General features: G+C 48.6%; 2 protein-coding genes across 5 annotated transcripts; one reads left to right on the forward strand and one right to left on the reverse strand.

Annotated features, from left to right (window-relative positions):
* The first annotated feature begins 2,005 nt into the window (after positions 1–2,005).
* Positions 2,006–6,724, forward strand: LOC141934675 (interleukin-20-like). Its single transcript, XM_074850315.1, has 12 exons — positions 2,006–2,116; positions 2,228–2,340; positions 2,681–2,878; positions 2,988–3,053; positions 3,828–3,980; positions 4,380–4,454; positions 4,543–4,615; positions 4,727–4,788; positions 5,430–5,444; positions 5,986–6,165; positions 6,488–6,570; positions 6,622–6,724. The coding sequence occupies exons 3-12, from the start codon at positions 2,720–2,722 to the stop codon at positions 6,722–6,724; spliced, it is 969 nt and encodes a 322-aa protein (XP_074706416.1). The 5' UTR covers positions 2,006–2,116; positions 2,228–2,340; positions 2,681–2,719.
* A 1,844-nt stretch (positions 6,725–8,568) lies between these two features.
* On the reverse strand, positions 8,569–24,398 carry PIGR (polymeric immunoglobulin receptor). 4 transcript variants are annotated; one of them, XM_074850404.1, is made up of 12 exons: positions 23,291–24,398; positions 16,265–16,360; positions 15,698–16,030; positions 14,695–15,024; positions 13,738–14,061; positions 12,986–13,300; positions 11,983–12,052; positions 11,836–11,940; positions 11,177–11,295; positions 10,739–10,864; positions 10,547–10,605; positions 8,569–9,664 (listed from the first exon to the last, which is right to left on the reverse strand). In XM_074850404.1, exons 2-12 carry the CDS (start codon positions 16,344–16,346, stop codon positions 9,533–9,535), a joined length of 1,995 nt encoding a protein of 664 aa, XP_074706505.1. In that variant the 5' UTR covers positions 16,347–16,360; positions 23,291–24,398; the 3' UTR covers positions 8,569–9,532. The 4 variants fall into 4 exon arrangements, with proteins under 4 accessions (XP_074706505.1, XP_074706506.1, XP_074706503.1 ...); XM_074850405.1 differs by having other exon boundaries at positions 11,983–12,046; positions 23,291–24,397; XM_074850402.1 differs by having other exon boundaries at positions 11,836–12,052; positions 23,291–24,397.
* Positions 24,399–24,762: the final 364 nt, after the last annotated feature.

Here is a 24,762-nt window from a genome sequence, read left to right on the forward strand (position 1 = left end):
GACTTTTCCAGTCATCAGGAACCTCACTGGACAGCCACGGCTTCTCAAATACAGTGGATAGTGGCTTAGACACTTCATCCATCAGTTCCCTCAGGACCCACGGATGCATCTCATCGGGTCCCATGGACTTGTGCACCTTTGGGTTCCTCAGATGGTCTCAAACCTGATCTTCTCCTACAGTGGGTGATTCTTCCTTCTTTTTCATTTCATCCATGACTGTTTCTTGCCTGCTGGCATTTGGCTGACCTGTCTTGAACGTCAGTTCAGTTACCAAAAGGAAAAAAAAAAAAAAAGAAATCCCTTCTTTTCATCTGCAATTTACATAATTAAGTAAGAACTCATTGCCTCTTCCCCCGTTTCCTCACCGAGGCTGGGTGTGCACCAGGCTGCCTGGGAACGCTGCCGGTGCCGCTTCCTCTGCTCCAAGCAAAACTTCTGCTGCAATTACAGGCAGCAGCTGGGAACTGGGGGAGGAAGGCTGAGATTAACAGCCTTGTGCTGCTGAGGATCCCTCCAACACCTCAGCAGGGGCAAATGCAACCTGCTGCAGATTTGGACCTGCCTTTTGGCTGGTTGACAGTGTGAAGGCGCAGGGATGAGGGAGTCACATTTGGTGCATTTGGGGTAGTTTCAGCAATGCTGTATGCAATACTATGACTAGCCTGGGCATAAAATCTATTTGCCTAGTCTTCCCCTGATGACGGATATACACTCGAGATTGAGCTTGGTTATCAATAAATTACTCACCCAGCAGAACTTTATAGAACAGCCCTGGCCCACAGGCGGTGGCACACAAGATATAGCTGCATTGCAACAGGTACACGCTCAGGCTGCTGCTCTCTCCCAGAGCATCGTGGCTGCTCCAGAGGGTGGCTGTGGGATTAGAGGGGTGTCTTTGCCACCTCCATGCCCTCTAAGTCCATCTGACCTTCTGTCCTGGGTACAGGTAGTCCAAGAAGTTTTGTTTAACTGCTCATTTTTGTTTGTAGGCTGAACTTAGCTATCTCCAGAGGGGTAACAGAAACAGCCAAACCAGCCTCAGAGCCAAAGCATGGTGAACCAGCCTGGGTTTTGCACCAGTACTGCCACACTCATGTGACAGCATGCCCTAGCTGGCAAACGCTGGTTCCCTGGGGACAGTCTGGATCTGAAACACTGATATGAGAATGTGTCTGGTCTGCTCGAGGACCTTGGCTGCATCAGTTTTGCTCCGCAGCTAATGCTTGTGGCAGGGTAATCATGGACTTTGCAGTTAAAGTCTTTGCTGGTGGGTAAAACTTCCCTGCTGCTGCTGGGCTAGTGGACTTCTAAAGGTTTGAGTGAAATTTCTGTCCTTCTGCAGGGCGATAGCTTTGGACTGTCACCTAAGTCACCCATGCATGAAAACCAAGTGACTTCTTCTGGTACCAAGGTGGGAGCTGTGTCATCCCAAAGCCCTTCCCTCTCAGACCTACGCATCTCCGGTCTCCAAATACCAGGGATGTGCTGATGGAGATAAGTGTCCACCCACCTGAGGAGCAAGACTGAGAGCAGGGTTCCCCGTACTCGGCAGGTGAAGGCCCCGTGTGCCGGGATAGTGATGGAGAAATGTCTTGGCAACCTTCTGAGTCACGGTACCTTTACTCGTACACCACGTCCTATTGCCAGAAGCCCTGGGGTGCTTGGACCACTGGCATCCCGGGGTGGGTGATGCCACTTGTCTTCCCACATCCCAACGCCTCCATGATGAGCAGGGAACGGCCCCTCTCCAGGAGGGACTTGGCAGCGCAGCTCCGTGCTGGGGGGAGCCCCCGAGCTTGGCATTTTGGGGATGCAACCCCCATGACAATCCCTCCTTTTGGTCACATCCTTCTTCCTGAATGAAAAATGATATGGCAATGCCAAGATTTCCCGCCTCCATGGGTTAGGCAAAAACCTCTGGGTGAGAGAGTTGGTCCCTTTTACTAGCTCATTAATTCAGTAAATTACAAAGGGAAATACATGCTGGGAAAAGCAAGAAAAATCCCAAAAGTTAATCCAAGAGTTATTTCCTCCCGATACCTGGATAAAAACGTGTTCTTCGGAGCTCTTCAGGTCAGACATCAATGAGACAGGTGAACCCACATCAGAGGACAAGGTAAAATACTGATTTTTATCCTTTTGCTCTATGTGCTCGTGCATATTTCTTTGTATTCCTTCAATGTGTCTCTGAAAGGTGGTTTTTTTCATTAATAACCTTAATTTTCAGTGCTAACAGAACTTGCATTTGAAGTATACTATTTCTGAGGGAAAGCATTTTCTTTTGTGATCAGACTTTGGGATCTGCTGCTTTCAGTCACAGTGACCTCCTGCTACTTCTGAGTCAGTAGGCTTTTGAAAAATTTATCTGTATTTATTTTTCTGATGAATATTTTTCAGAAGAACTTTGTCTATTTACATGCAATATTCTACTCGCATTTTATTTATTTTTTCTTTTTTTTTGGCTTCTTTTGGGATCTTCTGTTACATATTTGGTTGCATTTGATTTTTTTTTCTCTTGCACGTGGGGAATGAAAAAGAAATGAGTAAGAGATACTTGTCAGTGTGTTTTTTTAATACACATGTACATGTAGAAGTGTTATATAAAATACGTATATTTTGATGAGCATCACAGTCGTGCTATTCAGGAAGACAGCGAGGCAATATTGTCTCCCTTCAACAGCTCTCCCAGCAGCCGGCTGTGCTTGCATCCTGCAGCAGCATGAAGGGATCCAACCTGTTTCTCTGCCTCTTCTCCATGTCGTGCTTGTTGAATCTGATGCTGACAGCTGGAAACAAAATCTTCCACTTTGGACCCTGCAGGGTTTCAATAAGCATGACTGAGATTAGGTCTGGTTTCACCGCAATTAAAGACAACATTGTAAGTATTGCTCCGGGCTGTTGTGGTGCTGGGGAAGCTCTTTAGTGGGCTGCTCCCGAAGCCCCTCTGGAGCCAGCACGTCCATCACCATCTCCATCTTCCCTTGCAGCAAGCCAGAGACCCCATCAGGACCCTCAGCATCTTGTCTTATCCACATTCTCTGCACAAGGTCAAGGTAGGCGTCCTCACTGTGTCTCCAGTTTTTCTCTGAATAATTTTAACCACCTTAGCACGCCAACCCCAGCCGTGAGGTGTACCAGCTCAGGGGGTTTGGGGAAGATTTTTAATACCATGACTTCTAAGTTCCTGCGAAATGCAGATGCTGACAGACAGTGCAGGTCAGGGAGGATAACGTGATGTGGATCACGTATGTGAAAAGAGGTGGGTGTCCCACTGCCGGTTCCTGCACTGGGCTTTCACCCTGACTGTCTTTCCAGAAATGATGGGCAGAGATTTTCTTTGGTTGTTGCATGTGATGCTCCAGTTACAGGAGCTTTAGCTGTGGCTCCCCACCACCTCGATCGGAGGAGGCACAAGGAAGTGAATCAGGATCTGGGTGGAATGCTATTAAAGAATCCAAAAGCAGGTGAAATAGATTATAAATAAGTATTTTGCGGCTCTCTTACACTCCAAGGCACTAGACATGGGCCACCACTTCAGGTCTCAGCCTCTAATACCCAGTTACAAAATCAGCTATTTGTTTTGTTGAGGCAATGAGACTTGCTGAGGATGGAGCTCCTGGAAAATCAGTCTAAAATAATTGTCTATATAGGTTATCAATTCACAGCAAGCATCACTGAAAAAGCTTTACATGAGTCAAAGCATCCCGCTGTGCCCAGCTACTGTGCTTGGTGTTAGAGATGGCTTGTTCTAGTGGGGGGCAGAAGGGCTGGTGACTACGGGTTTAAAGCGCTTTGGAAGACTTTTACAATGAAATTTGTTCCTTAAGTCTTCAGATAGATGTTGCGTCACCCATCACCTCTTCAACTTCTACATGGACAAAGTTTTCAAACACTGCAAGACTGAGGATTCATACATCAACCGAAAAATCAGCAGCATAGCCAACTCCTTCCTCAGCGTGAAGAGGAAACTCGAGCAGTGTGTGAGTCTTGGGTATTGCTACAGTTTGGTTTCATCTGCTAGTATTTGGTATATAAATAAATCTAAGTGTTTTATAAAGTGACACAATCTTTATTTATAAGAACGGTTTTAACGAGAATATAAAGAAGCATGAGTGAAGAGTGTGAATGTCCACTGAGAAATTTTTATGCTTGCCCACTCATCAGCAAACTCCCACATTAGTTCTCAAGAACAATATTTATCCTGTCCCTCTGTCTATCAAAGTAAACTGTTCTTCGCTGAAGTCTGATTCAAGGACCTGCAGCCTTTTCTGCTGTTTAATAAGAACTGAGTCTATACAGTAGACCAGCATAAATGGAAAGTGATCTCTTATCTTTAGAAACAACCCCCCCGACTAACAAATTCTATCTTATTTTTCTAGCATGAGCAAAATAAGTGCATGTGTGGACAGGAATCCACTGAGAAATTTAAGCAAATACTTGTGAACTACGAGGGGGTAAGGTGATGTCTAAGTCTCGTAATTAATGCAGATATTCAGATTCTCTTTACACCAGGTTACAACTTGTTCCTTTACATCATTTCAGCTGAATGTCACCTCTGCAGCAATTAAATCCTTGGGTGAGCTGGACATCCTACTAGACTGGATGGAGAAGTCTGGTTAGAGAGCAGAAGGCGTTAACGACCCACGAAGCTGCTGGGACATTGCACATACTTGCAGCGAACAGGAAAATGATGTCCTGTATCAGTGCAGGTCCTCACTGATTGCAGCTGAGTTCAATCAGACACGGAGTGATTTTCTAGCCTGGTACATAGGCGACTGCATCAGCAGAGTCGTGCTTTAAGATGAAAATACTAAATTTGATCAAATCAGCATAGCACTTCTTAGCTGACTTCTATCAAAGGATGCTCTCCAAGGGAAAATCTAAAAGGGTTTCTCTTGCTAGCAGACATAAGCTGTGATCATTTAATAAAAGTATTGTTTAAATTATAACATTTTTGTATAGGGAATGTATATTCATGAGACCTGAGTGCCCGCTGGAACTGCTCAGGTGTAGTTAACGCTGGGGAGCAGCGCTCGTAAATGTGGGTTCAGCCTCATGTGACTGCTGCCACTGAGCTAGCTGAAACAAGGTGCACAGTGTGAGAAATGCTTCCAAGAATAGGTCCTAGCAGGTATGTGAGGCCTTAGAAATTTGTGTTTCCTTTTGAGATAGTGTTTTCTGTCTTATCAGTCAAAGAAAACTTTATATGCAAGATATGTGGCTGCTGAATAGAAAAATGTTCTTGTATGTATTGTGTAATTTACTGACACTGAGTAGTAAGTTCTGTGGAAGTCTGTTGCAATTACTGTAAATAAATCCCACTTGAAACTGAGTCTGAGGTGCTGAGTCTGTTGGTCAGAATTCTGAGGAATAGTGTGTTTTTTGATGGCAAAATTTTCTGAATTCACTGTGATGCCCTTTCACAGCAGATAGTGTCCCTCCTGGTAATGTTAGCATCCCCGAGGGGATGCATTGCTCCTGGCATGCCAGAGACTAAAGTTTAGACCTGGCTGATGTTAAATCACCCCAGCTTGTCCCTGAGACTGTTTTTGTTATGCATTACCTACAGCTCTGGTCTGTTTTCACCCATTTGGGCTCTTCTAGCCACCAGTGACTGCACACCCATTGCTGGTACCCACTGGTTCTGCATGCTTTAAATCCCTTTTCCACTGTGTTTTCCCACAAGGTGTTAATAGATACATCGCTGTAGTATCTGACAATGGCAGAGGCCCTAATGTGTTAGTAAATGAACCAAGACCACCCAAGTCATCTCTCCATGCAGCCAGGAGGTGTTGTGCACTCCTGGTGTCAGGGCCCAGATAAATGCTGCTTATTAGCACAAGCCAGAGCAGCCGGATGTTTATGTCCCTGGTAGCACTCCAGTCCTAATATTTCAAGTGATAAAGTCTTACTGCTGCATCCATGAGACATAAGGCTTGAGTCAGACTAGAGGGTAGATCTCTGACTTGGTGCATTTTGCTCTAGGAATCCGCTAAGCTGAGCAAGGTGTACCAACACTGCCGGCTGCGGTGGCACGAGCACAACCAGGACACTGCACGCTCTCCCCTGGCTCAAGCAGCTCTTACTGCTGTCAGGGTCGACTCACGGCTTCCACATCAGAATCCTTCAGGCTTGCACAAACCTCTTCTCAGCACCTCTGTTCCCGTGGGATGGCCCAGCACTTGCCAGCTCTCCCTTTCCTGCCCACTGGCAGGGCCAAGCTTCTGCAGCTGGGATGGATGGAGGGCTGGTTCTTCCCAGCTTGGGCGATTTTTAACGATGCTGCAGAGGTGACACAGGGAAGGTTTGAGCTGCAGAAGAGGCTCTTTAACAGGATTTTGTTATTATGGAATGAGGTCCTCGTGTCCTCAAGGAGAACTTAGTTACTGCTCTGCTTTCATCCCCATCCCAGGAGGACCCTGGTCAAGACCTCCGGCATCACTGGAGCCTTGTGTCAGTCCGGGGTGGGTGCTGCACCTTTCCTCAGGTGCCAGCAGAACGAAGAGCTCAGAGGAGGAGGAGGAGACTCCCTGTCCCTTCCCAAGAAGGCCCGGCTGGTGACCTGGCTGGGTGAGCTCATCTGCATTTGCCTATAGTGCATCTGCATGTGTTTCATGCCAGGCAGGACTTGGTGATTCACTTTCAAAGGAAAGAAATCCCGGATTGCTCACTATCCTTCCTCAAATACTTGCTCATGCCAAAGGAAAGCCTCTCAGGGCTTTGATCTTCTTAATTTGCTTTCTCATGGGTTTTTGCGGTGTGACTTTCATTTGTCCTGGTGCGAGGGCACGAACGGGTGAATACGCCCCCCCATGTTGTCAGTGTTCTCGAAAGCTGATCTTTCAACACCATCATCCTTGAAATCAACCGTTTGGGATGCCAGGGATCTTGCACATACCATGGTTTTCTGTTAAAGAAAAATCATTAGGAAGAAGAGGTGATGCAGCTCATCACTGACTAAAGGAAATCAGTCAGCACGTTTGGCGAGCAGGCTGCTGAAGGAGATGAGGCTGCTTGGTGAGGTCCCTGCGGAGCTTTCCATTGATCGTGGTGGGCTCTGCATCACAGCTTGAGGGAGAAGTGTGGGTTTTATTCCACATCCTCAGCTTGCGCTGTCACAATTATTATTATTTATCAGATTTCATTGATTTTGTAGCCTGTGCGGAGGGTTGCATGCCTCAGTCCATGCATGTTTTATTGCTTTCACGCCAAACTATGTTTACACTTTCCCATCCACTGCCAAGCACTGCAGCAGCCCAGGGCTGTGCCCCTTTGGGAATGAGGTGCCGGATGGAAGCGTCAGCGGTGGGAAGGAGCAGGAGCCGCGGGCAGGCAGCTGCCGGGGCTGAGGGGTGCAGGCAGAGCCGGCTGGCAGGATGCTCAGCCCACCCACATTTCTTGGCCCCTGCACCTCTCCCAGGAGTTTAGCTCATCCTCGCTGCTCCCGGCGAGGTGCAGAGCTGACGCGGATGCCGGTGGGTGGGCTGAAGCGGAAGCGGATTTGTGAAGGGAGAGTGAAAGGGGTTTTCTCCTCTCAGAAATTTCCAAACCTTAACGTTCTCCTGCAGCTTTATGACTGCTCAGCCCCAGGGATGCTGTGAAGCGCACGCCTTTCCTATTGCACCAGAGTAATTCATTCACTTCCAGAAACTGCGGGCGGGCACAGGCCTGTCCTGGCCCCTCCACACCTTTTCCGATATCCAAGCCCCTTCCCACCGTGCTGCTGAGGGGATGCAGCCGGGGAGATGAGGCAGATGAGCTGTAACCTGATGTTTGAGGTCCTCACCTTGCCATCCGTGAGGACTGTTGCAGTGTGGACATGAGAGCAGCCCTGCAAACAGAACTGCAGGGCTGGGAGGGGGAACACAAATACTGGTGGAGCTGCTGCCCTCCTGCTCACAGCGAGCCAAGCTCATGGCAGGGCTTGTTGTGGGGAGGACCGTGATTCGGCAATAATTTGGGTTTTGTCCTGATGAAAACTCAGCAACGCAAACAGCCTTTGCCTGGCACCTTGCTGAGCTTCCGTACTGTTTTCATTTTAAAGTGTAGTTCATATTTTACTAAAACAGAAATGTACTTGTGGTGTTACTGCAACAGCGTCAGGTCAGATGATAGTCAGGGTGATGCTCCTCATCCTTTATATTTTATGGCTTGCTATCAGAGCTGCACATAACCAGCACAGGCCCAGGAATTTGAATTTGTCTGTGCAGTTTCTGTCCCTTCTCTCCTGAAGAGCCCTGGCCCTGTCAGACACCTCTGCAGCCCTTCTCTTTGCCAGGCAGGCACCAGCCCATCCCATTCCTGGTATTCAGGGAAAATTGCTTCTCTGCTTTGTCACTTCTTTATCATTGCTGCTGCCTACATTGCTTTATCTGTGGGGTATTCACCTTTCCGCACCCGCATCTCACTGACGGCAGTGTCATGCTGCTGCTTGGAAATACATGCATCAATAAATTGCTTTTCTCTGTTTAGTCATCCACTCTTGAAAATAAGACCAAGAGACACCATTTAATTACAGTCATCCTCGTTTCCGCCTGGATAAACATGAAGTCAGCCAGGGAAAATGTGTCATTGATGTGTGGCTCAGGTTTATTAAGCAAAGGGTGGGTTTTCAAGGCCACCCTCAGCGGGTGGCTCCGTGGCAGAGGAGCACAGATTGGGTTTAGTTGTTCCGACTCCAAGTCAGAAAGGGGAGATTGTTGGTTCAGCTGCTCTGGGGAATTTGGTCTGTGCTGTGTAAATGGATACAGCACCAGTGGACAACGGTGCCTGTTGCCTGATCAGCTATATAGGCTGCTAAGAGGTTGTCGTACTAATTGTCATGCTGTGATCGACTCCTGCTGTTGGTGAAAATTCTTATGCAAAACATTACTCAAAACATTTCCTGTTTATCTCCATTAATTGTGGGTTCCTTCTACCGTCCTGTGCCGTTTGCAACACCAGATGCCGTAATTGCTGCAGTAAAAGGAGGAGAACCCCCTCCCCCAAATGCACCCTTACTGTGCCTCTCTGGGTGCGCTCTCCCCGTGCCCTCCCACGGACTGTGAGTCCCCCTGGTCTGCTGAAAGCCAGTGGTTTTCTTTATTGCTTGTGCATAAAAACACTTCAGACCATCTCTGGTCTGCAGGTACTGCCCTCTGGATGAGAGAGATTGGAATCAAAAGCACGAGATGTTGTTCTAGAGGGTTTTCCAGCTGCCTTTAAAAGAAAATGAGATTTTTTTAAAAATACGCCTTCTGGCCTTTGGGAGCCCACTGTGTTGGAAAGGCACTGGTGGGACTGGGGCTGTCGGTGGGCTAAGCCACTCGAGCTCCTGTGGTTTCCCAGTCCGACCTGCTCCCTCAAACCGGTGCTTCCAGCCCAGCCATCTCGTTTGGCATCAAACGATTCCTCCTAAATCACCGCTCGAAGCTGAATTTAAGCAAAGAAAGGTCAAGCTATAGCAAATTGTAGTAGCAATAAACAGTGCTGCTTGCTCTGATCCTCAGGGTAGAGCCGGTCCCCGTCGCTGCTGCCTCTCGGTCCCTTGCCTTCAGATCTGGCCACCCCAGCTCGGGGAGGAGGCGTCCGGGGCCGTGCTGGCCCCCTCAGTGCCGGCCTGCGTGATGCTGCTGGAGGTGAGGAGGAAGGTGGAGTAGGCGAGGTCAGCATCCTCCTTGGAGCTCTGGGAAGGACAGGAGGACACCGTCAGGTAGCCGGGGTCTGGCAGCAGCACGAGGCAGGGGAAGGGGCAGGGTTACGTGGGCTGTGAGCTTCTTGGGATGATACGGGCAGACGGGATGAGTGGGACGATCCAGCAGTGCCGATGTGAAAACATCACGCCTTTGCTCGGCCCCAGGGAGACCCCAAATGTTTGTGGGTTTGGGACTTCGTGACATGCCTGTCCCCGTGTGTTGGCACCCAGCTCACCTGTCCTAAAGCTGCTAGGTTTTGCTGGTTTCCTGATAGTTTCCTTTATTGCTCCAGTTCAGCTCTTGACACTTACAACACCTACATACAGCCTTTGGTTAGGGCCTTTTAAAAAGAAGGGCTTGCATCTGGCACCTTCAGTTCCTGCAGAGTGGTGCCACTCCACCATGCTCTTAGCCAAGGGGAGGGGAGGCAGGGGGGAGGCAGGGGAAAGAAGGGGCTTGCTGGGGCCACAGGAGCAAGTCACAGCCCTTGCAATGCCTACCCCTGTCCCCCAAACCACTGCCCAGGGTGGGGGGAAGGCTGGGAGGTGGGATGTGCTCTGGCTTCTGGCCATCTGCTTATCCCAGTGTTTCATACTTATGGTAACAACCCCACCCCAACCTTCCTGATGCTACCTGGGGCTGACTGTGCACTGTTTGAAGCAAGGCGACTGCTACTATTGTGTCTGCTAAAACATGGGGTCAGGAAAGGGTTAAGGTCCCCTAACAGAGGCTGATCTGCAGCAGATGACCAGATCCAGGTAAGATGGAGAGCACCTGGGTATAAATAAGGCCCCTGGGAGACAGCAGCTCCTCTGGCAGAAGGCTGTGGTGATGTCTCCCAGGTCAGTGGGATCTCTTCTGCCTTTTCTTACCCTTTTTGCCTTCTTTGTCTCGGCAGCGCTTTCCAGGGTGGCTGTAGTGGTGGTGAACTCTGCAGGGAGAGAAAAAGGGAGGTGTTAGGGTGTGGGGGCCCTTGGTGGGCAGGCTGTGGCTTTTGTGGGGTTCTTCTGAACCCCCCCATGGCACCCCTCACCCCAGGGCTGGGGATGGAGTCAGCAACCTACCTTCCCCTCCTATCTCGGTCTCCTGGCTCTCCTTCACGCAGGCGTTATTGCTTGCACTGTACCCCTTCACGCTCTCGAAGTCCGACATGCTGATGTTTGTCCTGTAGCTCCCGACGGACACCAGGTCTGTGAAGAGGAAGGAGATAAATACCTGCATGCTCGCTCGGAGTCGGTGCAAACGCATCGGCATCTGAACCACCTCCACTGTGCAAAGCCCACAGAGGGGTTGGTCTCTGTCTCGGCCCAGGCACCCTGTACGCTGGGTGTTGGGGCCGTATGGATGGGTTGGGGGGAGAAGCAGAGTCCCCTGTCTGCCCGTTGCATGGTGGGGTACAGGGGAGCAGCCCAGCCCAGCAGAGACAGCGGCACACGCGAGGTATCGCCTTCGACTTAATATTGCTGACGTTTGTTGAGAGACTAGAAAAGGCAGGGACTCACCAGATCTCTTCAGCTGCCGATATTTATAAACAGCAAAAGCTGTCACGAGGACCAGGAGTGCTGCACCAGCAAGGCTCAAGGCTAAAGTAAGTGTGCTGGAGCCATGGTTTTGATCAGAGCTGGAATGGGGGGAAAGATATGTCACTAAGCTGTGAAACACATTTTTTTTTTTAATTATTCAAGACTGAATAATGTATGTGACTGTCCAGCAGTCTAAAATCTGTATACGATGGTAAATCTGAGTGGGCATGATGCAATCCAATTAACAAACTGTATCCTAGCACATATAATAAAATAAACAAAGTAGGACAGAGGTTGTGCCAAAGCAGCTACCTCAGCAGCTTGGTTATAAATGTGTGAAGGAAAGATCTCTAATCTTGACAGAAGTATTTTCAATTAGTTTTTCTATACCTGGTATCTACAGTTGTTCCCTTCTGGAACTGTATTTTCTTGAGCTAGAGATTAATTTCAAGATATCTTGCCTTTTGCTGTAACTTTTTTTGCTTCTTTTCCTCTGAAGTTTTGAGCTAAGTTCTTTAGGAACAAGAAATTTTTTTGTTGTTGCTAAACCACACACGCAGTGTGCAAACACAGTACCAATAACGGGTTAACACAAACTTCATGAAAATAATAAATGACAGAGCTTAGAGGGAACTAACCTGTCTGAGGCAGCTGCGCTTCCCACTCCAGCGTCGCTGTAGGCTCTTCCTTGGGCAATAAAACCTCCCTCAGTGCGGCTCGGGGGCTCTTTGGCATGGCTGGGGGGCTCCTCAGCGCGGCTTGGGGGCTCCTTGGCATGGCTGGGCGGCTCCTCAGCGCGACTTGGGGGCTCAACATCCAGGATCTTCAGGCCGTGGTCGGCCCGGCTCCCTACAGCTCCCGGGGAAGAAGGGTGGTTAATCGCCTGAGCAGCAGCACGGAGATGGTGGCACAGAAACTAGTTGGTGGCTGTGGACCTGCAGTGGGTTTTGGCTGTACGCGAGAAGCTCTTTAGAACGGGGTTTAGAGATCTGAAACAATCTCATTCCAAATAATTTATTGCAAAAATCTCAAGTGTGCGCGTTCCGCCTATATACTTTTGAAAAAGTCTTGCATTTCTAAGTACTGCCTCTAGTATTTCCAGAACAAACTTTGAGTACTTGGTTTGGGTTTTTTTTTCTAGCTTTTTGCCCACCGAAGGCAACGAAATGAGGCTGTTTCTCTCTGTTTTCACTTTAATCGTCATACACTTAGGATGGTTGCCTGTGGGATATCTAGTCCTATACCTTTTCTCTGCTTCTAACAGTATTTCTCCTGAGAAAAAAATCTTAATTCCATAACACTGCGCCAAAGCTGAGACTAAGCCCCTTGCTGGTGGTGATAGCCCTTCCTTTCCCACTCCCTGCTGTTTTCTTGTTTATAAAGATAAAAAGCTCCCTGGAACAAGATGTGTCTCTGAACTCGATGCAGTCCTTCACCTGAGAGGTGTCACATGTTGCTTAAATTAAATGATGTTACAAATTACAACAGCAATAATTAGTAAGGACAGCGTTAAAGGAAAAACGGTGTGGAAGGAAGGGACTTTCAGATTGGTGGGGTTTTTTATGACCAGGAGGCAAAAACCAATGAGTGGATGAAAACATCTATGACAAGCAAAATCGGTGATCTTGGCACCTACTCTGGGAGGCTGCCTGGATGAGAGCACTTCTGTTTTGAGGTGCTGCAGCCTAGTGGCTATGGGGAGAGAGGACTCCTTCTCAGCAGAAGGCCGGATGATTTGCAGCCCTGGGGAGCAGGAGAACCCCTGCCCGCCTCTGCCTTGGAGCTCACCTCCAGTCACGCTCAGCTGCACTGCCATGGTTTCCCCATAGACGCCGTTGCGCTTCACTCCACACCAGTACCACCCTTCGTCCGTCTTTTCCACCGGGTCAAAGCTTAGGATGACCGTCTTGTTGTCCCTGTCACAGGTAACGCCTGGCCCCGGCTGCCTTTGGTCAGAAGCAGGCAAGACGCTGCAGCCGGTGTTGTTCCACTTGCACCAGTACTTCTGGTAGGAGTAATACTTGCATGGATAGTAGCAAGTTAAATCGACCCGTGAACCCACTTGGGCCTCCACTTCCTTCTTTCCCGTCAGCCCAGGTTGTCCTGCAAGGGCAAATAGAACACCAAGGCTGGTGTTAGTGCTTTCAGTGGTGGGAACAGTAGTCAACAGGTAGTGGTGCTGCTAGACATGGTGAAGCAGATGTATCTTTGAGGGAAAGTGCTCCTTACATTGCTAAATTAATGTTAAGGATGCTGTATATGCATCTCTGGGTGAAAACTGTTTTTTTTCCCCCAGGCTTAAGCAATACTTGCATCAGAAACTTCTGTGAACACTTTCCCATAAAACTGAAACCTTGTGTTTCCATTTTAAAGCTAGCGGGGTGTTGGGTGATTGGCACAATGTTTAACCTTAGGAGATAAAACTTCAGAGTTGAACCTCACAACTCTTCCCAAAAAGCCCATCTGTTCCCTTGTGGTGCTTAGGAGGTTGTTTTGTACCTACTGAGCAGGCAGAGAACTGCCAACTTGCAAACTCGTACCGTCTATGATCTTCAGCTCAGTCGATGATTCCTGCTCCTTCTGCTCGTCTGTCATGCACCAGTAATAGCCGTTGTCTTTGTCGCTCAGCTGGTTCAGGATGACGGTCATCGTCATGTTTTCTGGGCTGTCAAATATGGCCACTCTTCCTTCATACGCGTATGACACATACCCGGAGGTGTCTATGATCCGAGCACACCCGCTCTGTCTCCACTTGCACCAGTACCTCCCCGAGGACCTTTGTAGAGGGTTATAGTGGCATTCAAAAGTTGCTGAACTTCCTTTTACTCCAGTTATTATGGGCTTTGCTTGAGGAACTTTTGACTCTGGAGATAGAAATGAAATGAGCAGCTGTAAATGTAAAACTGTTGCCCATGTGTCGCTCTCCCCAGAGAATAAATATCAGATCAAAAAAAAGCTGGTTTGGCCAAAGCAAGACTAGGTGAAGCTCAGGGGTGCAGATGGCAGGAGACTGTCCTGGCACTGCTAGGAACTGACCCTAAAGGGTCTGTCAGGCCTTTCTTTTCCTCAAATTCACTGGGTGGCTGCTGTCGTTGTGTACTGACATTTCAAAGTTTTGCTCCCTCTGCTAGGGGAAGGGCAGGTCGTTTCCTTTCTACAGCTGATATTTTGAGATGGAAGGAATTAAGACTTGAAGAGACAGTTTACTTGTCTCAAACTTGTAGGCAGAATTTGCCCTCTGGAGTTTTGGGCTAGCCAGACTGGGGAAGATAGATAGTCACTGCTGGGAAAGTTAAGTCTTGATATGAGCTGTATTAGTGATGGTTTAGTACATCACAGATAGCTAAATGAACAGAAAGAAGTATCTAGGTGAGAGGACAGGATAAAAGCACTCTGCAAAAGGAAATTAAAGTTCTTGTTAAATAAAGTGAGACTGGTAGTGATGCTTCTAAGAGAAGCAGAGAGGAAGGGAAAAACCACTGGAATAGCTTACTTACCCTCGTAGACATGCACGTCCAGTTCCTTCGTTTCTCCGTCCTCCCCATAGAAGCCGACCCCGCACAGGTACAAGCCAGAGTCTTTCCAGCCCATCTGAGTTATCACGATGCTGAACGAGCCTGGAGTCTCCTCACTGCTCATCAGAACTCGCCCTGTGTAATCCTTAGCAATATTCCCATAACTATCGATGACGTTCTGGCAGCCGTCCTTCTCCATCTTGCACAAGAACTTCCTTACGCTCGCGTAGTCTGGCCCAAAGCTGCAGGACATGGTCAAAGTGCTGTGCAGCTTCACGTAGAAGAGCTCAGCTCCCTCGGGCACGTGTGGGCCTGTGTGTACAGAGACACCAGTCAGTGCTGGTAACTGTGTGCAACTCCCCTCTACCTCTGAAGGCTTTTTTTTAGCGTAGGGTTTCTGACTACTTTGCTATATTATATGATCAGGTGCCACTCCTGATCAGAGCATGACCTACTCAACTGTATCCCATGCCTGTCACACCTTTCAAGACTGGGGTCTCTGCTCTATCACTGCCTGATCTGTAGGGGGGTTTCTCCCAGAGCCTTCCTGCCAGGGGCCGTGCCAGGAGTTTGCACCGTGCTCTACGCCCTGGGCCTTGCCCAGCAGCGTGGTGCCATCCTGCACGCCGTGCTCCCATGGACTTGTGCCCAGGCTTGGCTCACACCGCCTCAGCTGTGGGCTGGGGGGCAGTTCTGCCCTCAGACTGCATCTCCCTAAATTTTAGTGGCTGAGAGATGTCAGCAGTTTCTAAGCAATGTTTGTGACTTTAAGATGAGGCTGGTTTAATCTGATTTTTATGCTGGATTTTTGGTCAAAGAATACATTCTGTAAGAGCACAGGGGGAAATGAAAACTGCTGGTTTCCTGAAAGCATGGAGCGTCTTGAGCTCTTAGAAACTGAAAGACTATCTGTGGAGACTGATTAAAAAGGGGGGAAAACAGTAGAAGAAAATAATACTTTAAGAAGCTCTGAGACTGTAATTACCTTTAGAAACATCCAGACTGACTTTGTGGCAGAGCCCTTTGCTATTGACACCAACACCGCACTGGTAGGTGCCCGCGTCTGCCATTGTGAGCTCAGAGATGATAATCTGGAAGTTTTCTGCCTGTGGGTAGTCGGTGATGGAGACTCTGCCCTGGTAGCCTGGAGCAGTGTAGCCGCTGGTGGAGACAATGGTTGTGCAGCCCCTGGCCGATTCCCTGCACCAATACTTCCTGTCGTGCCTGTTCACGCTGGTGGGAGGGTAGAAGCATTTCACGGTAACCGACCCGTTGAGCAGGCCGTACACCTGCCGTGGGCCGAACACAGGGCTTGACACTGCAAGAAGAAAACATGTTGGCTGTAAACAGCTGTGCTACACAACCCGATGGTGGAGCAGGTCGGGTGTAGCGGGGCGAGTGCGGACCCGGGGCTGTGCAGCAGCATAAGGTCCCACGGCCGTGATGGGCACTGCTGGGGCACAGACTCGCTGAACCCCGCTCCCCCCTTAGTAATGTCACCTCTGGTCTTAGGCCACCCTCAAGACCTGTGCCCCAGCCAGGTTACACTTACTTGATGCCTTGAGGGGGTGTCTGCTGCTCTCAGCTTCAGCTGGGAGGAAGGTGAACAGGAAGATGAAGGCTAGTAAGGTCATTTTTTTTGCATTCCCTGGAAAAGGCACAGAAGTTGGTGAATAATCACACTTGCAAAATGCTTAACTGATCAAGTCATCTAATAATCCTCGTGCCTGGAGGATACAAGCGTTATGGCTACTTGGACTAGAGAGAAATACGGTATGTAATCCCTTCTGCCAAGCAATTGAATGGGAAAGAGGACGCTGATAACTCTGTTCTTGCCTGTGTTGCTGCATGGCATCGTGACTGCCCGTGGGGCTCATCCCAACACCCCAATCTTCCCTTCTGTAAGATGAGGGGAGTTGTTCTTATGACAAACTCGGTTAACGTAATGCCTGCAAGCCACCAAAGTGTCTGTCAGAGCAGAGTGCTCCAGGGACAGTGTCCCTTGGGCAGGCAACAGCAGTGGTGTGCACAGCGTAAAAGTGATTTTGGCCAAACCAGAAAAGACTTGATTGAAACGCAGAAGTGGTATCTGGTTTTACACTTCTAAGTCAGAACAAGGCTGAAGTCCAAAACTGGTCCAAAAGCCCTGACAGGCATGAGACTCAGGTGGCAACCCGGAGCTCAAATGCTCGCTTGACCCTTGCCAGGAGATAATGCAGTATAGTTTAATAGCTGGGGTCCTATTTTCTTCCAATGTTGTTCATGCTGTGAAAAGAAGGTTTGTTCATTTGTGAGCCTGGGTGCCAAAACCACTCCTTAGGAAAATCTGCTCTCACAGGATCGCTGAATGTCTTGGTTTGGAAAGGACATTTGAAGATCATCTAGTCCAACCCTCCTGCCATGGGCAGGGACATCTTTCACTATGTGAGGCTGCTCAAAGCCCTGTCCAACCTGACCTTGAACTCTTCCACTGATGGGGCATCTACAACTTTTCTGGGCAACATGTTGCAGTGTCTCACCACCCTCATCATAAAAATTTCCTCCTTATGTCCACGTTTCTTCCTTACATCATAGAGCAGAGTTCCTGTCCAAAGCCTGTATTTAATTACCGCTCTTTGTTTCCCTGGTCTCTTCAAGGACACACAAAAGAGAAAATGGGTAATATTTTCACCTCTACTTTTTTTTCTTTCCTCAGCTGCTGGCAAAGTTAATGAGATGCAGGGATTTACCCTTCACCCCCACCCCTCCAAGGATCAGATTTAAACCAAATAAAGCACTTTCCCACCTGTATATCCACCCAAACCCACTGCACCAAAATGAACCCTTGGCCAGGACTCAGTGATGGCTATTGGGGAATGCCAAACCAAACTGTCTCTTGAAATGTGTCCATAGTCTTCAGAATGGATATTTCTGACCTTCCCCTTGTTTTGGACTGAGTGATGGCTCAGAGGAAGCCGAGGGTCTTGATTCACTAAACTGTTTTCTTCAGCCTGAAGCGAGTGTGTTGTTGGACACTGTGTAGTACAGCGGTGGGAATGTACATCTCCTGAGCACGGCTGTTGATCTACTTGCTTATTCCAAGTTCTAGAGAAGATGGTGGGTGCCAAGGAAAGTCTTTATAAACATTCAGAGGATTTTGATTTCAGGGCGTCAAGTGACACAATTTTATTAAGGGTAATTCCCGGTAGAAGAAAAGGGCTTTTATTTCCGTGTTAAGATGAAAGGTGTTCTGTTTTGCTTTCTTCCTTGTATTGTGATTTCTAACTGCTCTGTGGCTACTTGTCTATGGCTAATAATTAACTCACTGAGCATGAAAAATGCTCTTTCATACATGTCCCAGAAGTAGCCAGCAAGACAAACATAACATATTCTGCAGAAAGCAAACAATATGGCACAAAAAGGGCCTTGATATTTGCCCCTTGTTAACAGCAGTTCCTCTGGCTAATGGTCATCTCGCTGCCCTCCACCCCCTGCCACTCCCAGTTCAGCTTTCCCCTTCTTGGCAAAATTTGAATAATGTGTTAGTCTGATTCCTTCCCAAAGCGATCAGCTACTTCAGAGTTAGACAACATTGTTTTGTCAGGGAGCGAAGGGTTACCAAGACCTCTTTTTTGAAACAAAGATATAGCTATGTCCAGAAAGATGTGTGCAAGAGTGGTGGCATCAGGATCTTCTTATGCATGTTAGTGCAGGAAAGAATTTCTGTATCTCTGTCTCTGGGGACACATGTGCGATTGTGCCTACACAAGAACAATGGTTCCTGCGTGCTTGCGTGACCAACATCTGCAACCTCTGCAGCTCTGAGTTGCCTCTAGTCCTGTTTTCTCAGATGCTGTTAAAACCTTCCCTCACTCATTGAATGAATGGAGAAAACCCCCACGTATAGCAAGTCCGAGCAAGCCACCAGTTACGTAAAAATTGGTGCTGCACTTCCATGCTGATCCACTGAGCTGGGCGGCTGGAAACCCCCTCTCCACTGCCGGTGCCCTGTTGCACTGACAGTGACACTTCCCAGACCACAGAAATGGTGCAAACGAGCTTTGCTGGTCACTCTGCAACGAGCAAGCGCTGTTTGAGATGCTGGAGGAGAATTTCATCAAGCTGTTGGTAAAAGAGTTCTAGTTCCTTCGTGCTTTCAAAGAACGTTTGCTGCTGGATTTGCTGGCTCGAGTCAGAGCGCAAGGTCTAAACCTCAGAGCTCCAGGGAAAAGGCTCATACAAAAGGGAGTGCAAGTAAGTGGCTGTGCAAGTGATCTGTGTTCACGCTTCTGCAGATGGAGGGGGAGTTGAAAGGACAGAGGAGATGGGACAGCAAAGGTTTTCAGGGGGGTATAGAAGAGTCAAGAGCCTTGAAACCAGAGGGAAATGCCACGTGTGCTGTCTCCAGAGCAGTTGGGAAGCAAACTTATGGCAAGTTGCTGGTAGGTCTGAAGTGCTCTTATCCTGCTGTGTGCCCAGAGACGGTGCCTGCTGAGGAACCGGTGCTGGAAAGTGTGAAGTGCCTCTGCCCAGCCTGGGCTCCTCCCGCCGCTCAGCCGCAGCTTCTCACCGGGCTATCCTAGCTTTTCAGGAATAGAGAAAGGGGAAAAATAGTGCTCCTTTGTTACTGTACTGGTGAAATCTTGCCTGGAGCTGGCAGTGGAGTCAAGGCTTCATTTTGGGCTTCATATACAGACGCACAACCGTATCACAATGTGCCCTCTGTATGTGGCAGCACCAGCTGCTTCAGAGAAAGGTACAAAAATCCGCCCTAGGCAGCGATGCCGTGACTGTCCTGAGGGCTTCCCCTGAGTCCTGGTGGGGGTCTGGTGGTTGGCACGAAGCACGAGGCTTGTGCAGTGCTCCCAAAACCTCCCGGCAGAAGCTGCGTTTGGTCACCCCGCATGGGAGCAGCTGCACTGGCTTTGCAGGCAGGTGATGATCCTCCCCCGCTTTGCCTGGGGGCTGCGTGATGTGGCTGGTTCAGACTCAGTTGGGTTCCCCTCTGCTTGTGTCCACATCTCCTGCTTCCCCCTCTTGCAGGTGCTGACCTGCGTGTCTGGGTGCCTGTGCCGGATTTCTGATCGCTCTCGGAGCAGCAAGGACCGAGCGCGTGGGACCACGGTGTCCCCTCGGACCGAGGGACACTGGAAACCTCTCCCTTGGGGAGAACCCGGTCCCACCACCCCGCAGCAGGACGGGTCACCAGGACCTTGCTTGGTAGCCGCTGTGCGTGGCACTGTGCGGTGCCTGCAGCCCGCTCTGCGTGGCCATCAGAGCTCCTGCCTGCACCAGAGCTGCCAGGCAGGAGGGATCGTGGAGGCTGAGGGAAACCTGGACACGCGATTTGCGCCGCACGCGTCCATGCAGGCAAAGAAGCTGCTGTCTTAAACCTGATGCATTAAAAACCTGGTGAGGAACTGTCTGCAAGGCAGGGCAATGGACTGGCCAGGAGGGAAAGCAGGGAGGGAACCCCGTTATTCCCACTAGGAAGGTGTCTCTGAGAAGCTGTTCTGCAGCACAGGGCAATTTCGGGCTTCAGCTCGCCCGCTGCTGGGCTGTCTCTGTGGTTAGGTTAAAACGTTTTGATAGGTGAAGGGGGCAGCAGGGATTAATACCTTGTTCTAGCTCTCTCCTCTCACTGTGGTGGGCTTGCAGAGAAGCAGCCGTGGGGAAAGCTTTCAGCTGCACGAACGTGTGTCTGGGGTTTGCAAAGTCCCTGTTGTGACAGTGGTCCTCTTTGGATTGTGACCAGCTGTGGGCTGGGGCTCTACTCCTTTTTCTTTGTTTTTTTTTTTTTTTAGCTGCAACTCAAATCTTAGCTTTCTGTATTTACTTTCATTCTGCATCATCGAAACTGCCAGCTTCCTTCTCTTCCCTGTCCCAACATTCTGAAGGTTTTAGAGCACAAAACCAGTATTACAGCCGAACTCAGATGGGAGTTAGCACATTTGTGTGTGAGCTTTTAACTCTTAACCCAGGCCTGTGGACACCAGTGTCACCGGGATCAGGGCAATGGTGTTGTCTTGCCCTGGACGCTGCCAGGCGGGTTGGCTCCCTGTGCTCTAGCTGTTGGCAGTACGCTGCTGTTTGCGTCTATAGGGCAACAGGGATTTCAAAGAATTACGTCGTACAAAGCCAGAAGAGGATAGGCTAATCATTAGCAAGATTAATGCTAACAAATCAAAACATTTAGTTTAAATGTGCTTTAAAACAGAAGATATAGTCATTGCTGGGTGAATGACATTAACTTTCTCCTGGCTGCCCGTTCCCATGCTCAGTTTGAGTTGCCATGTGTGTGAGCGTGAGCTTGGGTAGGGCTGCTGAGCCCCCCGCCGAGGGTGTGTGTGAGTGAGAAAATACTGCTTTCAGGTTTCCAGCAGAACGTGCTCTCTGACCAGGTTAGCTCTTCTAAATATCACACGCTACCAGACCTTCTCGGGGTTTCTATGGTGCTTTTGTGACTCTATCAGTCCTAAGAAACAAAATCTTCATATAATGATTTGAAAGGGATCAGGACCTGACCCCTGAGTTCTGCAAACCTGGGCAAGCAGCTGCTCTGGCTGGGTATGAAACACCAGAGTTCAGTTCCCAAATTCTGCTGACTCAGCTGCAAGGTTGAGCTCGGAGAAGCTGTTGCACTCCTAATGCAGCTTGCCAGGGAGCAGCACGGTGCAGTCCATTAGCTATTAACTAGTGCTCTTGACGATGACCAGTGTCAAGGCCGTACTATGAGATCAGCGAAACATGAATATTTAGTTGTCACATTTGTAGTTCTAGCCCAGGAGTCCTTCTGTTTTGTAGGATGTTTACTGTTATTCAAAAATTTGAGAAATAATAACATATAGAATGGGGTAGTATTTTTCCCTCCCCTCAAATCCTGTTAAAGCAAAACCCACTCACACCACGAGGAAGCTGTACGGATGCAAACTGCTGTGGAGACAGGCAGGGCTGAGCAGCAGCGTCAGGGGTTGTACGGTGAGGAGGAGCACTGGCGCAGGTGCTGGGGTGATTTATGGAGGTGCCGAAGACTTCTGTGCCTAGAAGGGCACAGCATCAGCCTGTCCAGGACTGGGGCTATCTACATCGTTATGCTGCCCATCAAGGTCACCACATAGATGGTCTTACTGTGCGTTTTATTTGCTGCAGTGGGATGGGGAAAAGCCACCAATCCACCCCATTTTGATGGAGCTAAGAATGAACAATCAACTTAAAGATAAAAGATCAAGCTGACCTAAACACATACAGAAAAGATATATGCCACGTTCCAAACCAATGCCTCCTTTACAATATGGAAAGAATAAATAGAAGGTGCTAATTTTGTGATGCAGTGAGCAGAAACAGCTAGGCAGGTCTTATTGAAGATCATCAGGATTTACTAAGAAATCAGCAGGTTTTAGGAATTTCTGCAGTACTTATGACCCTCTCAGCTAAGAATGTTTGTAAGTGCTGCTTAAAAACTGTCCTATATGAGCAATATATTCTGGAAAACAAATGAAAAAGAAGAACCAGACAGCCCTCAGGGCAGTGACTGCAGTTCCTGTTGAGATTGTGCTGCTGGCCTGATTTTATGTTCCTTGAAGCTGTCGGATATACCATACACTAACTTGTGACCTAATTTTCTGTTTCTTTAAGGTTTTTGATACCCCGTGCACCAACTTGCTGCTTTTCAGACAAGAGTGTCACAGTTCATTTGTTTCTTATATTTTGTTTCTTGTCTCTTGGTCTGGAAAGTGAAACCAACTTGAGTGCTAATAAACCATTATTCTAGTTTAATACTCCTCATATTGCAAGGAGCAGGAACTTACTATGATCCAAGAGCACTCACTGTACAGCCAGTCTGTGCAGTGACAGTTGCTGGATGGGTGGATAGTGCCAGTGCTATTAGGAAGTGGTATTTTCTGAACTTCAAATGAAATGTATTAGAAGTCCTATACAAAAGTTTCCTTTGCAGAGTAAGGATTCAGGTGTGCAGAAACCCATCCCTTCCCCGTTGGTCTAAATGTGAAAGGAGTCTGCCAGCTTTCTCTTATTTCAGTTTTAGGACATCACGTACATCTTGTTCACTTATGCTTCAGCATCTATATCTTTCTTTTAACTGTACAAACTTGATAGCTCTTTAGAGCATGCTTAGGACATAATCGCACCAATTACCTTAAATTTCAAAATCTGCATCCTGATGATTATCTCCACGTTGTGATTCAAAAGACTGTAATGACCATAGACTGAGTTGCAATGGTTTAGATTGCTACGGTAATATTTACTAACATTTGTTATTTTCTATGTTAAAACTTAATGCAAATATTGTAATGATAATAACCTTTTTTTTTTTTTCAGAAAGGAAAGATTTAAAATCCCCTGCAGAGAAGAAAACATGAATATCATAATCTTGATACTATGTTTCTGACTTTCTTTCAAAAGAAATCAGCCTCCCCACCAGCAAGACCTGCCCACCGGTTCACTGCTGCTTCCCTTGGCACATGTGTGAGGAAGAGTCCTTAAAAGTGTCCCCAGACTTGTATTCTTCTCCTTCCCCATCTCAAAGCGGTAGTACAAAAGACTTTGCATTTCAGAAAGAGAATGAAGAAGCATTACTTACACTCCAAGTTACTTCTGCAGACTGTTTTGTACTTTCTCTTTTAGACTGACTGCTCCTAGTTTCGCTGGTGTCTCGGTGACCAACCCCAGGACCTTCTGTGAGTGTCCTGCCTCCCTGTCGCAGCTGGACACGGGCTCTGGCAGTGCCAGGCTGTTTTAAATACTCCTTGTACCTCTAGCCCTGCATTTCCACCTGTTGTGCCTTAAAGGAATAGCATCCAAAAGCTCTGGCAGGTGAGCACGGCCCCACGTGAGAGCAGGGGAGCCAGTGCCCATCCCAGCTCTGCTGTCACTTTGAGGGCTCGCACTGTTCTTTACCTCCTGGTTACACACTGCCCTTGCACAACGCCCATCCCCAGGGTGGGCTCCAGACGTGGCCCAGGGCACCTCAGCCTCCTTTGGGAAGGAGTCGGTGGCTGTGTGGGCTCGGGTTGTGGGCGGGGGTCTGTTTTGCTGGGAGCAGGGTGCCTTTAAGGTGGCCTTCTGCCTCGACAGGACCCCGAGAGCTGGGCAGCTGCGATTCCTTGGTTTGAAGATGGGTGCCTAAGGCTGGCACAGAGACCCTGGGGAGCTTTATGGGGTCTGAGTCACACAAGGGTCCAGCCAGCCCCCTCCTCTTTGCTGGCATTGCAACATCACCCTTGAGTTGTGACCACATTTCCCCTCATCCCAGGCAGGAGAGCCCTTCGCTGCCAGGACTGACCTGGCTTCTGATCTTACGAATCCCCCAACCAACTGTGGAAGAGCTTTGTAGGGCAAAGCTGGACTAAACCACGTGATTTTTTTTAAGCTGTTGCACATTTCTTGGAAACCATTGTCGCTAAGAAGTTCCTGGTTGGCCATCCTGGTAGAGCAGGTCTGTCTCCCTTCCCTGCTCTCTCCAACCCCTCTGCCTCCCCTCAGCCTCGTGGGAAGAGCAGGAGTCCGGGTGGCAAAAGATTGGACTTGTCTGTACAGAACACTTTAAGCTCTTTAAAATGAAAAATAATTAACAGGAGATTTGCTGCCATCTTCAACCTCATTTGTGTGCTCCCCTGCTGTAGGCATGCTGGGGGCCTAAATACAAATTCCCTACGAAGCGTGGGGTTGCCAGAAATGGAACCATAAGAGACAGTAAAATTAATGAAGATTAAATTGTTTGTACTATGTGGGATGAATCATTAACTTGCTTTACCTTGTACTAATGATGCAAAAGCAGTAATTTCATCTAACTAGGGGGTCACATGAAGCTTTTCTCATCTGCTCTCAGTGAAAGCTGATGAGCTTAAACAGGATGGCAATTCCAGGCATCCCTACCGTGCCTGAGAGCAGCGAGATTCTGACCCGGAGTCGGGATGTTGAGCAAATTTGTCAGATCTTAAAGTCAGCCTCAGAAGTACCTTTCCTCTAGCTAAGGGTGTCGAGCTCCCTTCTTTCCATGAATGTGCTGCTTTTATGGTGAGGAAGGAGCTTTTGAGGTGAGGGAGGCTGTTG

This window comes from Strix aluco, chromosome 25 (genome assembly GCF_031877795.1).
Source record: "Strix aluco isolate bStrAlu1 chromosome 25, bStrAlu1.hap1, whole genome shotgun sequence".
Classification (NCBI taxonomy): Eukaryota; Metazoa; Chordata; class Aves; order Strigiformes; family Strigidae; genus Strix; species Strix aluco.